Source organism: Papio anubis, chromosome 16 (assembly GCF_008728515.1).
Source record: "Papio anubis isolate 15944 chromosome 16, Panubis1.0, whole genome shotgun sequence".
Classification (NCBI taxonomy): domain Eukaryota; kingdom Metazoa; phylum Chordata; class Mammalia; order Primates; family Cercopithecidae; genus Papio; species Papio anubis.
Genome location: NC_044991.1, coordinates 45,023,652 through 45,036,020, shown reverse-complemented (window position 1 = coordinate 45,036,020; position 12,369 = coordinate 45,023,652). Strand labels below are relative to the sequence as shown.

The window sequence follows — 12,369 nt, the reverse complement described above, 5'->3', positions numbered from 1 at the left end:
AAATGTAATTGCCTGTACCAGGAATACAAATCGGCAACTCTCAAATTATTCATATTTACACCCACTCCATTTTGGTTGTCTTTCCTTTATAATTTGGCCATACATTGATGTCAAGTGTATAATTTTATCTGGGCTTTATCAGTTACCGCCCAGAGCCATGATTACATGGTGCAGGGAACTTCCTCCCCTTGAGCGAGTCTATCTTTAGTATCTTCTTGATAACCACTTCTTACATTAAAAAAAAAAAAAATCAAAAGGAAAGTCTTGGTTTTCTTACGTGGCTCCAGAATCCCTGAATACAACATTTAGAAGTAATTTATCAACTGAAACTATCGAGCTTTTAGCTGCCACTACAATTTTTCAAAGCAAAGTGTTCTTATTCCTTCTCTTTGTTATTTTTATCAAATTGCAACAGAAATTTTGGGACTTCCATTATTGACCATTCAGTCATGTACTAAGTTCAACTTTCATCTTGCCAGTGTCTTCTTTAACTGCGTAAGACTGGCCTTGGAACAATTAGAATAACAGCAAGATGAATAATGGTATGATTTCCGGGAGAACATTTTATAAACAATATAAATAACAACTGTCCAATCAAGGATTCAAAAGATAATTTATTAGTCTGAGAAGAGGAGTCACATACTATACCCAGTAATACACTTCTTTTATTTTTGTGCCTTTATCTTAAAAATATATTTAAACAAAAACAAAGATAATATTGAATTTTCCCATAAACTTTGCTTTCTTATTTACAGTGTTATATTGTAAATAACATTCCATTATACACAAATTAAGGACTGTGCATTACTGTATGTTCTCTTTACATATTCTTTCATAATATAGTCCATACAGCTCGAAGCTATGCAATATTTAAGCTTAGAAAAGCTTGATGAAAGAAGTACAAACTGTATCAATCAGACTATTATTTAAAAAGGTTCTGACATTAATTCTCTGCTAGATTGTTTCACTGAAACCATTCTTTGTTAAAGAAAAATGCCCCGTATAAGGGATGAGAACAACAGTTTAAGTTACCACAGGATCCACTTAAACTGGTTAACAAATAAAAACATTTTATTACTTATCACTGTTATTAAATGAAGCACTACCACTGTCAAGTCATTTAAACAAGTAGATTTACTCTTCAGTTCTGACACATTACATCAGCGACAGTTGGTACCTCTTTATGAAATAAAAAATGTTTCCTGCAACTTTAGGTTTTACTTGTAAACAGTTAAAGCACACATTTTGTAAAGATGATTTAACCATTCCTGGTCACACAATGAGGAGTTTCTATTTCATCCAGGGAGAAGCAAACACACATACTCCACACATACACACACGCACACATGTGCGCGCGCGCGCACACACACACACACACACACACACACACACAGTCCCGCTCACCCGCCAAAGGCCCGCGTGTCACTAAGCGCTAACTACAGCAGCACTTGTGTCTCGAGCAGTGCACGAGGTTGCAATAGGAATTGTAAAACAAGAAAGATAAAACAGCCAACTTCAGTTAAAAATCCCAAAAAGCTCAGGTTCTGAAACGCCTCTCAGACGCTTCACACTCAGCCCGAAGGGTCAGTTCACTGGGCTCTCCAGGCGGCACACCCCACCTTCGATTGCCACGGACTGTCCTGCCACCGCACCGGGAGGGAGTCTTGAAATGTGAGTCTGCAGAGACAGAGACAGGAGAGCATCAGGGGGGGTCAGCAGTGTCCTACACCCCAACCCGTGTCCAAAAAAGGTAGAGGAAACACCAGAGCATTAGGCCTTCACTCTGCTTCTGAGTAGCCACAGACTGTACCACTGGTAAACTTTAGTTACTGAAAGACCGCTTGTTCAAATCGCTGAGGAAATATGTACTGAGCATCTGCTACATGCCAAGCACAGCACTAGCAACTGAGATAGAGAGGTGACCAAGTTAGTCAAGACCCCTGACATAGAATGTATAGTTCAGTCATATTCACAAGAGTAGCAGTTTTAATGCCAGCTCTATTGAGTATAGTTGTTATGTGAAAACTAGTAATTTGTATATGTTTTGTCCTCTAAACAGAGTAACTAAGGATACTTAATTCATCTTTATACCCCAAATTTATTCCTTAAAGAATTTCAGTAGCTTACAAAAACTCAGGTAATTCAATAGCCTAAAATAGGAGAGAAAATGAGAAGAAAAACAAGAGCTTACAAAATAAGGTAAAGACGGAAGTGGGGCTAACAAAGAAATCAAAGCTGAGAAGTTTGGTACCCATGCCAGAGGCAAGCCTGCTGCCCTGTCTCTCAGTTTCCTAGCAACAGAGATCAGGTTGGTGGTTCATGTAGCATAAAGCTCACAGCAAACTCATTGCTTGGATGAGAACAATTGTTCCTGGCACTGAGACCAAGGAGTCATTTCTCCTATAGGTCTTTGTAAAGAGGGCCCTGTGTTTAGGGACTGAGTGAAGACATCAGCTATACAACGGGGAGTTTTGTAGGGCTGAGTGTTACAACATCACTCAGAGGAGGCTGGGGCTGGAGGCTCTGGTAGAAGACAGTAAGCACTTCACTCTGTTTCATGAGGGGTCAGGATGAGGTCAGTCAAGAATTCCTCATTTTGGTGATCTGGCTTAATCCAAGGATAGACAAATGCCTGGAATTTCTAAGAAGAAAGAGGGGCTGCATAAACTTCAGGCAATCCTCTCTACTTGTTTCTCTAAACGAGCTTTTCCTAAGTACTGAAACCTTGGGGAGTCTCATCAGAAGACAAGTAACCTTGGTCTGAAAAAGTGTGAGCCAAGATGTGTTTGAAGCTTCCTGTGGCGGCTCAGTGGGGCATCAAATCATATAAACAGTGGGAGCTGTTGAAGATAATGTTTTATATGAACTTATCTCCAGAGTTCTTTTTGAGAGAAGTGAATTTAAATTTCTCTTTAGCCTAAAAACAGACCACTTTCTACAACAAACCAGGATGTCAGCATAAAAAATGCAATAAACTATTTTACATTGAGCAAATGGGTAAGGACTAGGTAGACTCTAGAGTATCCCACAAGCAGAAGAACTTAATAAGGTACCTTTACCATATTTAAATAGCAATGCACTTTTATAGGAATTTGGAATAATGGGAAATAACACATTAAAATGATACATGAAAAAGCAGCAGACATCCATTTTGGGTCATCTCCCTCCACTCCTTGCTGGACGCCATGTCTCTAACACCCTTCTCTGGCTCTTTCTCAAGGGAAGCCTTGACCAGGCACCCAACTCAACTTAGAAGCTCTTCTAGCTCCTATAGCACCCATATGAGCCCTTCTCATCCAGTCTTGGTTTTGAGTTTTCAGGTTTCTGTAATTGAAAGTCAGTTATGGGCAGAAGCTTGTGTTAACATACATCTCAGTTTCCCTGTACCTGACCATGTGTTTCACATAGAAGCACACCATTCTGGAAATGCTGAGTGGGTAAATGAGTGAAACAGACCATTCTAGGGCTATGTTTATATAAACATGCAGAATCTTAAGGCTCTCTGCTCCTCCCGTTCAAGAGACAGCCACATCTTTTCATGCAGTGCTAGCCACATCCCTGGTGAAGGCGAAGGTGAAGGCCACAGTAAAAGGATTTGGCGCTGGTCACTAGGGCAGCTTTTAACTCCAGTAAAGTAGATGTTCTCGCCAACAATGACCTCTCCCTTGACCTCAACTACATAGTCTACATGTTCCAGTATGGTTCCACCCATGGCATATCCCACGGCACCATCAAGGCTGAGAATGGGAAGCTTGTCATCAATGGAAATCCCATCACCATCTTTCAAGAGTGAGATCCCACCAAAATCAAATGGGGCAATGCTGATGCTCAGTACATTGTGGAGTCCACCAGTACCTTCACGATCATGGAGAAGGCTGGGACTCACTTGCAGCAGGGAGCCAAAAGGGTCATCATCTCTGCCCCCTCTGCTGAGACCCCCATGTTCATATAGGCATGAACCATGAGAAGTATGACAACAGTCTCAAGATCGTCAGCAGTGCCTCCTGTACCACCAACTGCTTAGCACCCCTGGCCAAAGCTATCTATGGCAACTTAGGCATCATGGAAGGATTCATGACCACAGTCCACGCCATCACTGCCACCCAGAAGACTGTGGATGGCCCCAAGGGAAACTGTGGCATGATGGCTGTGGGGTTCTCCAGAACATCATCCCTGCATCTACTGGCACTGCTAAAGGCTGTGGGCAAGGTCATCCCCGAGATGAACAGGAAGCTCACTGACATGGTTTTCCATGTCCCCGTCGCCAATGTGTCAGTTGTGGACCTGACCTACCATCTGGAGAAACCTGCCAAATATGAGGATATCAAGAAAGTGGTGAAGCAGGTGTCAGAGGGCCCCTCAAAGGCATCCTGGGCTACACTGAGCACCAGATTGTCTCCTTCAACTTTAACAGTGACACCCACTCTTCCATCTTCCATGCTGGGGCTGGCAATGCCCTCAACAACCACTCTGTCAGGCTCATTTCCTGGTATGACAATGAATTTGGCTACCGCAATACGGTGGTGGACCTCATGGCCCACATGGCCTCCAAGGAGTAAGATCCCTGGACCACCAGCCCCAGTGACATCATGAAAGGAAGAGACCCTCAGCTGCTGGGAGTCCCTGTCCACGCTCAGTCCCCTACCACGCTGAGAATCTCCCCTCCACACAATGTCCACACAGACACCCTGAAGAGGGAGGTAGAACCCTGTTGTATGCCATGAATAAAGTCCCCTGTGCTCAGGCAAAAAAAAAAAAAAAGGAAAACATTTTAAGTGTTTTAACTGATATGACCAATCTGTTTGGTTGAAAAGTCAGTCACACTAGTTTGCCATAGTAAAGATTAATCTTAGATTTTTTTGGCCGGGCGCGGGTGGTTCACGCCTGTAATCCAAGCACTTTGGGAGGCTGAGGCGGGCGGATCCTCTGAGGTCAGGAGTTCGAGACCAGCCTGGCCAACAGGGCAAAACCCCATCTCTACTAAAAATTAAAAAAACAAAAAAATTAGCTGGGAATGGTGGCGCATGCCTGTAAATCTCAGCTACTCGGGAGGCTGAGGCAGGAGAATCACTTGACCCCAGGAGGCAGAGGTTGCAGTGAGCCAAGACTGTGCCACTGCACTCCAGCACTCCCTCTTAACAAAAAAAAAAAAAAAAAAAAGGCCAGGTGTAGTAGCTAACGACTGCAATCTCAGCACTTTGGGAGGCCAAGGCAGGAGGATCACAAGGTCAGGAGTTTGAGATCATCCTGGCTAACACAGTGAAACCCTGTCTCTACTAAAAATACAAAAAAAATTAGCCAGACGTGGTGGTGGGCACCTGTAGTCCCAGCTACTTGGGAGACTGAGGCTGGAGAATGGCGTGAACCCGGGAGGTGGAGCTTGCAGTGAGCCCAGCTTGCATGCCACTGCACTCCAGCCTGGGCGACGGAGCAAGACTCCGTCTCAAAACAAAACAAAACAAACTTAGATTTTTTTTAAGTACTGACTAACTAAAATTTTCCACCTTCCAAGTGATGGTGCTGTTAGAATAGAGATGGAGCTCTAGATTCTCAGATGCACACAGCTCCACACCAATGGGATCCACTGGCCGTGTAGTTATAATTTGCTGCTTTGTTGCTAATTCCCAGAGAAGCACAGACAGATTCTTGAGGTTAACACCCCTTGAAAAACTATCAACTTATAAATTAAACTGACTGTTCAAAGCTAACATTATTAGGGCTATATCTTTTTATAAAATCAAATACACTAGATTAAAAAATTTTAGCTCAAAGATTCTAAAATAAGAAAATTAAAAGTAATATAGAAAGTATATCATTACCTGATAACCTAATCACAATCTAAGTAATAGCTGAAATTTCCTATCATTCATACTCAATGTTAAGATCTTTCAAGACCACCTTAGAAACTGCTCTTGTATGGTTTCTAAGAAAACTGCACATGACTTAATTTAAAAAGTCCGCTTCCAGATAGAGACCATTGGAGGCATGAGCAACTTAAACAGTAGTCAAATGGGGGTCCTGAGTCTTGTACGTTTGTTGTGTTATGCTGCATTAATAACATTCTGACAAATCCAACACCAGGAGGAACGTGAAAAACACTAGGGTAAACTTGTTTGCATGGGCATTTTCCTTCCTGGAAAAACTCGAGCCTCCTGAGACACAAGTGTGTTCAGCTCAATTTGATGTTACCATGTACTTTTGAAGAAACAGAGATCCTTTTTTTCTACCACTTTCCCTTCTCCCGTTAATTCTTACTTATTGTTCAAATTGCTGAGTAATAGAAAACATCTAATTTTTCATTCACTAACAATGTCACATGAACTTTAATATAATCTGGAATATTGTGTATAGTTTATAGAATAAAAATCCATTTAACAACAAGTTAAGCTTCTCTTCTGTATTCAACACTACTTGGGCAATGTAAATATGGTACTGTGAGATTGTACTGTGAGCTGGGTATTACCTTATATCCTTGCATTGTGAATTCTTGCCTGACATGATAATAGTCACCCTCAGCTTTTTTTTTTTTTTTTTCTTTTTTCTTGAGATGGAATCTTGCTCTGTCACCTAGGCTGGAGTGCAGTGGCGCGATCTCGGCTCACTGCAACCTCCGCCTGCCAGGTTCAAGAGATTCTCCTGCCTCAGTCTCCTGAGTAGCTGGGACTACAGGCGCATGCCACCACACCTGGCTAATATATATATATATATTTTTTGTATTTTTAGTAGAGACGGGGTTTCACCATGTTAGCCAGGATGATCTCGATCTCCTGACCTCATGATCCGCCCTCCTCGGCCTCCCGCAGTGCTGATTACAGGCATGAGCCACTGCCCTCAGCTTTCTTTTAGTGCCACAAATGTGATATACCTTAAATGACTAAGTCCAGAGAGAAAGGCAAGAGAAGGGCTGGGGAAGTGCGTCTGGTTGGATTTTATTGTCTTGTTTCTACTGTGGGCTTTTAAATTTTTTTCTGTCTTAATGAGTTGAATCAGGAGATACTGCCACCCACCCCCCATCCTTTTCCCAGAAGTTCCCTGCCCATTGCTTTTTAAGAGCTGTCTTTCAAAGAGACACAAATTTGTGAATAAGTATATTCTAGGCATTTTTTTGTGTGCAGCTTTAAACCTTGGAATGTGGTTAACTGCTCTAAAAATAGAATTTGGTCTTCAGACTTCATCCTGAAAGCAGATGTACTCAACTAGCTGACAGTTTCACATGAACCTTCTTAATATAGTCTGGAATAATGTGTATATTTTATAGAATAAAAATCCATTAACTATAGGTGAAAAGATCTGGATGCCCACTTACTAAGCCTGTGTGATGCTGGGCAATGGAAAATGAAGACTGGGTTAGACGGTCTCTAGAGCATCCTTTCAGAGTTTGGACAATCTCTGATGCTGACTTCATTTAGCTTGTGTATACATTGTTAATGAATCAAAAAAAAAGTATTAATTCTATTTTCTCATTGTCTTAAATTAAAAGTATTAAATAGGCCAGAGCAATTCTGAAGATAAAATTTCCAAGTTCAACCAACCAATCAGAAATATCAACAGAATGAGAAAGGAATGCCATATGTTATTCATCTTACTGTGTGTCACTCATACCTCATTCTCCACATTGAAAACAAGGATGCCATAAAAGATCACTAGCAAATGTGGATGAAACACAAAGGTGACATTCGGGTAAATTTCATTGTTAGCACTGAAACAGGGATATGTGAGGGCAAAAAGTTCTATTGTTCTCACATACACATATCATGTTTAAGGAGCCTTAAAATAAGATTAAAATGCCGTTTGATGAGAGCAGCATGTTGTACCAGCCTCAAGGTCACTTTGGTTCTTACTATCACCAGGCTCACTGACACCATACTTCAGTCAGAGGCAACATCAGATAAGAGTTCCCTCCTATTTTTAGGTTAAAAGCCCTGTGAAGATACTCACATAAACATGGCAAGCTCCACAGTACCTATTATTCCACCACTTACGTGGAGAATTATCATGAATATTCCCTCTTGCTACAGGTGATAAAAGTGCTCCATTATTTAACAAATATTTATTCTGTAAGTTATTATGGGAGAACAGAAGAATGGAACACATGGATCTCGCTCTGAATGCAATTGTGTCTTTGCAGGATGCAGAAACTAGTTCCTTGTGAAACCTTAACAATAAGTCCCTATATTTGCATAATGCTTTAGTTTCCACAGCGCTTCTGCAACAATGAGATCTCCTCAAAATACCACGTCAGACAGAAAGATAAATACTACACCTATTTTTTTCCAGATTAAAAAAAAGAATAACAAATGAGACTCAGAATGGTAATGTGGTTTGCTTATGGTCAGAGAAGAAGTGGAAAACTGTGAATGAAAGCCTCTGCACTCCAAATTTAGGGCTATCTTGACTCCCCCTGAAGACTTACCATGAAGGAGGATTCTAAATCTGGCTCTGTTAAGAGACATGCCTCTAACTGCAGGAGGCTTTGGAAAAGCAGGTTTTCAGGGTGAAACAAGGCTTGCTCAGGGAAGCTACTGGCACAAATCTTACCGACAAATTTCAAGACGATTCTGGGACTCAGAGAAATCGGTTTGAGCCTCAACTCTCTGTTGATAGATTAGATAGTTTCTGGATTTGGAAATCACTAGCTTTCTGGGTTTCAATGTCTTTGTAGGTAAAAGTGAAAAACTTCAACTCAGTTATATTCAGAGTTCTTTCTGATTTTGACATTCTACAGAGTTTTACTACTGAGGGTTTCCTTTCAGGTCTGTAAGGGGAGGCTCTGGGTTACCATTTCCTTAGTCAAGACAGCCCAGTTTCCTCTTCATAGGGAACCTGGTCTCAACATTCTGATGATCTGTACTAGGTGAAACCCAAAATGTCATTTATGGTCTTCTGGTTGGTAAGCTGTCAGGTAACAGGAATCTTACTATAGTTTGAAAAGAGCATCTTCTATTTGAAAAGAAATGAAAGACTAACACTTAAACTATCATTAAGAATGAGGCCACTCTCCATTTGTGTAATGGACAATTTCCTGAGAATCTCAGTTAATCTGTCAGTGAGGAATTTTCCAGGGGAAAAATACAAACCACCAACAACTTATTTGAAGAAAGTTCTCTTTGTCAAAATCTTGTGCTTCCTGACTTACTGATCTGACCCGTGCCCCCAAAGAACTGTTGAGGCACCCAAAGAACTGTTAAGGCACTGCGACCCAGAAAGCAGCATTTCTCAAGCTGACTTCTGCCGGGTCCTGGGAAGTGCTCTCTCTTTTAAAAAAAGCAGGGGTCAGTGCGGGAGCATGGGCAAAAGCTGCAAATGTACCGCTCCATGTTGTTCTACCCTTCTTAGAGCTAGACAGGCACATGAGCACAGAAAGGTTCAGACATCCTGCATTCAAAAGACCTGTGTGACTCTGTAAAGTTAGTTCATCCCAAATGTCAAGGAATGCCTTCCTTTAATACTAGCTGTACCTGGAACTACTACAAATAATATGCTGAAACTTTCCTTTTATTTTCCTCCAAAACTTAACCTCACTTTCCTTTGCTGATTCTTCCTCATCTCCCCAACCACTAAATGTTCGGAGTGTCCAAAGACACAACAGACCACTTTCTTCCACTCATTTTAAAGAAAAATGTCTATGAAGTGTTTTGGATATAAAGTGAAGCATCTGGTTGCACTGGAAATTGAGGTAAGAATAATAACTCTATAGATCTACCTCCTCCTCCAGTTGCCACTCCATTTCTTTACTTCCATTTACAGCAAAGTTCTTTGAAAGAGTGCTCTACACCTATTACCTCAAATTCTTTCTTTCCATTTTCTCTTTAAGCCCTCTATAATCTACTTTTTGCTTTCACCTCTCCACCAAAACCCCTCTTTATCGAAATAAGAAATGACTTCCAATGCCAAATCCGATAGCCTGTCCTCAGATCTAATTTCACAAGGTCCAGCAACAGCATCTGATAAAGTTGATCACCTGCTTCTCCTTGAAACACCCTTTTCCCTTGTTTTTTAGGACACCACTCCCACCTGGCTCTCCTCTGACCTCTATGACTGTAACTTCTCAGTCTCCCTGGCTGCTTCCCTAACTAATAATTACAAAAGTTCCCCAGGGATCTTTTCTCCTGTCTGTGTTCACGTCCTTGGTGATCTCATCCAAATGTTTTTTTAAAAAAATATTTATTCTTCACAGAATTGGAAAAAACTGCTTTAAAGTTCATATGGAACCAAAAAAGATCCCGCATTGCCAAGAAAATCCTAAGCCAAAAGAACAAAGCTGGAGGCATCACGTTACCTGACTTCAAACTATACTACAAGGCTACAGTAACCAAAACAGCATGATACTGGTACCAAAACAGAGATATAGACCAATGGAACAGAACAGAGCCCTCAGAAATAATACCACACATCTACAGCCATCTGATCTTTGACAAACCTGACAAAAACAAGAAATGGGGAAAGGATTCCCTATTTAATAAATGGTGCTGGGAAAACTGGCTAGCCATAAGTAGAAAGCTGAAACTGGATCCTTTCCTTACTCCTTATACGAAAATTAATTCAAGATGGATTAGAGACTTAAATGTTAGACCTAATACCACAAAAACCCTAGAAGAAAACCTAGGTAATACCATTCAGGACATAGGTATGGGCAAGGACTTCATGTCTAAAACACCAAAAGCAACAGCAACAAAAGCCAAAATCGACAAATGGGATCTAATTAAACTAAAGAGCTTCTTTAGTTTAAACAGCAAAAGAAACTACCATCAGAGTGAACAGGCAACCTACAGAATGGGAGAAAATTTTTGCAATCTACTCATCTGACAAAGGGCTAATATCCAGAACCTACAAAGAACTCAATCAAATTTACAAGAAAAAAACAAACAACTCCATCAAAAAGTGGGCAAAGGATATGAACAGACACTTCTCAAAAGAAGACATTCATACAGCCAACAGACACATGAAAAAATGCTCATCATCACTCACCATCAGAGAAATGCAAATCAAAACCACAATGAGATACCATCTCACACCAGTTAGAATGGCAATCATTAAAAAATCAAGAAACAACAGGTGCTGGAGAGGATGTGGAGAAACAGGAACACTTTTACACTGTTGGTGGGACTGTAAACTAGTTCAACCATTGTGGAAAAGAGTGTGGCGATTCCTCAAGGATCTAGAATTAGAAATACCATTTGACCCAGCCATCCCACTACTGGGGATATACCCAAAGGATTATAAGTCATGTTGCTGCAAGGACACATGCACACATATGTTCATTGCGGCACTATTCACAATAGCAAAGACTTGGAATCAACCCAAATGTCCATCAGTGACAGACTGGATTAAGAAAATGCGGCACATATACACCATGGAATACAATGCAGCCATAAAAAAGGATGAGTTCATGTCCTTTGTAGGGACATGGATGCAGCTGGAAACCATCATTATCAGCAAACTATTGCAAGAACAGAAAACCAAATACTGCATGTTCTCACTCATAGGTGGGAACTGAACAATGAGATCACTTGGACACAGGAAGGGGATTACCACACACTGTGTTCCTATTGTAGGGTGTGAGAGAGGGATACCATTAGGAGATATACCTAATGTAAATGATGAGTTAATGGGTGCAGCACACCAACATGGCACATGTCTACATATGTAACAAACCTGCACGTTGTGCACATGTACCCTAGAACTTAAAGTATAATAATAAAAAAAAAATTTATTATGTTGAGATTCCCTAATATGTATCTCCATCTTAGTCCTTTCTCCTAAACTCCAGACACACATATCCAGCTACCTTTTGGGTCTCTCCATTTGATGCCTAACAGGCATCTTGGAATTAACATATGCAGAACTGAGTTTCTGCTACTTCCCCCACAAGTCTTTTTCCCCCACTTCACCTTCTTCCTTACCCTAGTAAATGGCAATTCCATTCTTCTGTTTAGGCCAAAATCTTAAGAGTCATCATTGCCTTTTCTATTTCCCTCACATCTCTATCCAACCCATCAGCAAATCCCATTGGCTCTATCTTAAAATACACGCAGAAGCCAACTACTTCTCATGACCTGTGTGACTAATGCTCTAGTCCAAGTCATTATTATCACTCATCTCTATGGCAACAACTTTCCACCCAGCCTCCCTTTCAGCAGCTGGAGTCACCTCTTAAGATGTAAGCCAGTTCATATCACTCCACTGCTCATTACTCTCCAATGGCTCTCATTTCAGAGGAAAAGCCCAAATACTGACCATGGATAAAAAACTATGTAATCTATCTGGCCTTCCATTGCCTACTCTGACCCATTAAGACTGGCCTTCTCACTACCCCTGCAACACACCAGGCACACACCTAATTGAGAGTCCTTGTACCTGCTGTTCCCT

At 41.1% G+C, this 12,369-nt stretch overlaps 1 protein-coding gene across 11 annotated transcripts in view; it reads right to left on the bottom strand.

Annotated features, from left to right (window-relative positions):
- Positions 1-594: 594 nt before the first annotated feature.
- Positions 595-12,369, bottom strand: part of TASP1 (taspase 1) — a 260,524-nt gene continuing 248,749 nt past the window's right edge. For 7 of the 11 annotated variants that reach the window (XR_002515231.2, XM_021921239.2, XM_003905082.5 and 4 more), the window contains one exon: positions 595-1,677. Coding sequence is in view for 6 of the 11 variants with exons in the window: in XM_021921239.2 (XP_021776931.1) it covers positions 1,585-1,677 (93 nt within the window). In the remaining 5 variants the exon portion in view is untranslated. The remainder of the gene's footprint in view (positions 1,678-12,369) is intronic. The other 4 variants (XR_002515229.2, XR_002515227.2, XR_002515230.2 and 1 more) reach the window with 3 other exon arrangements.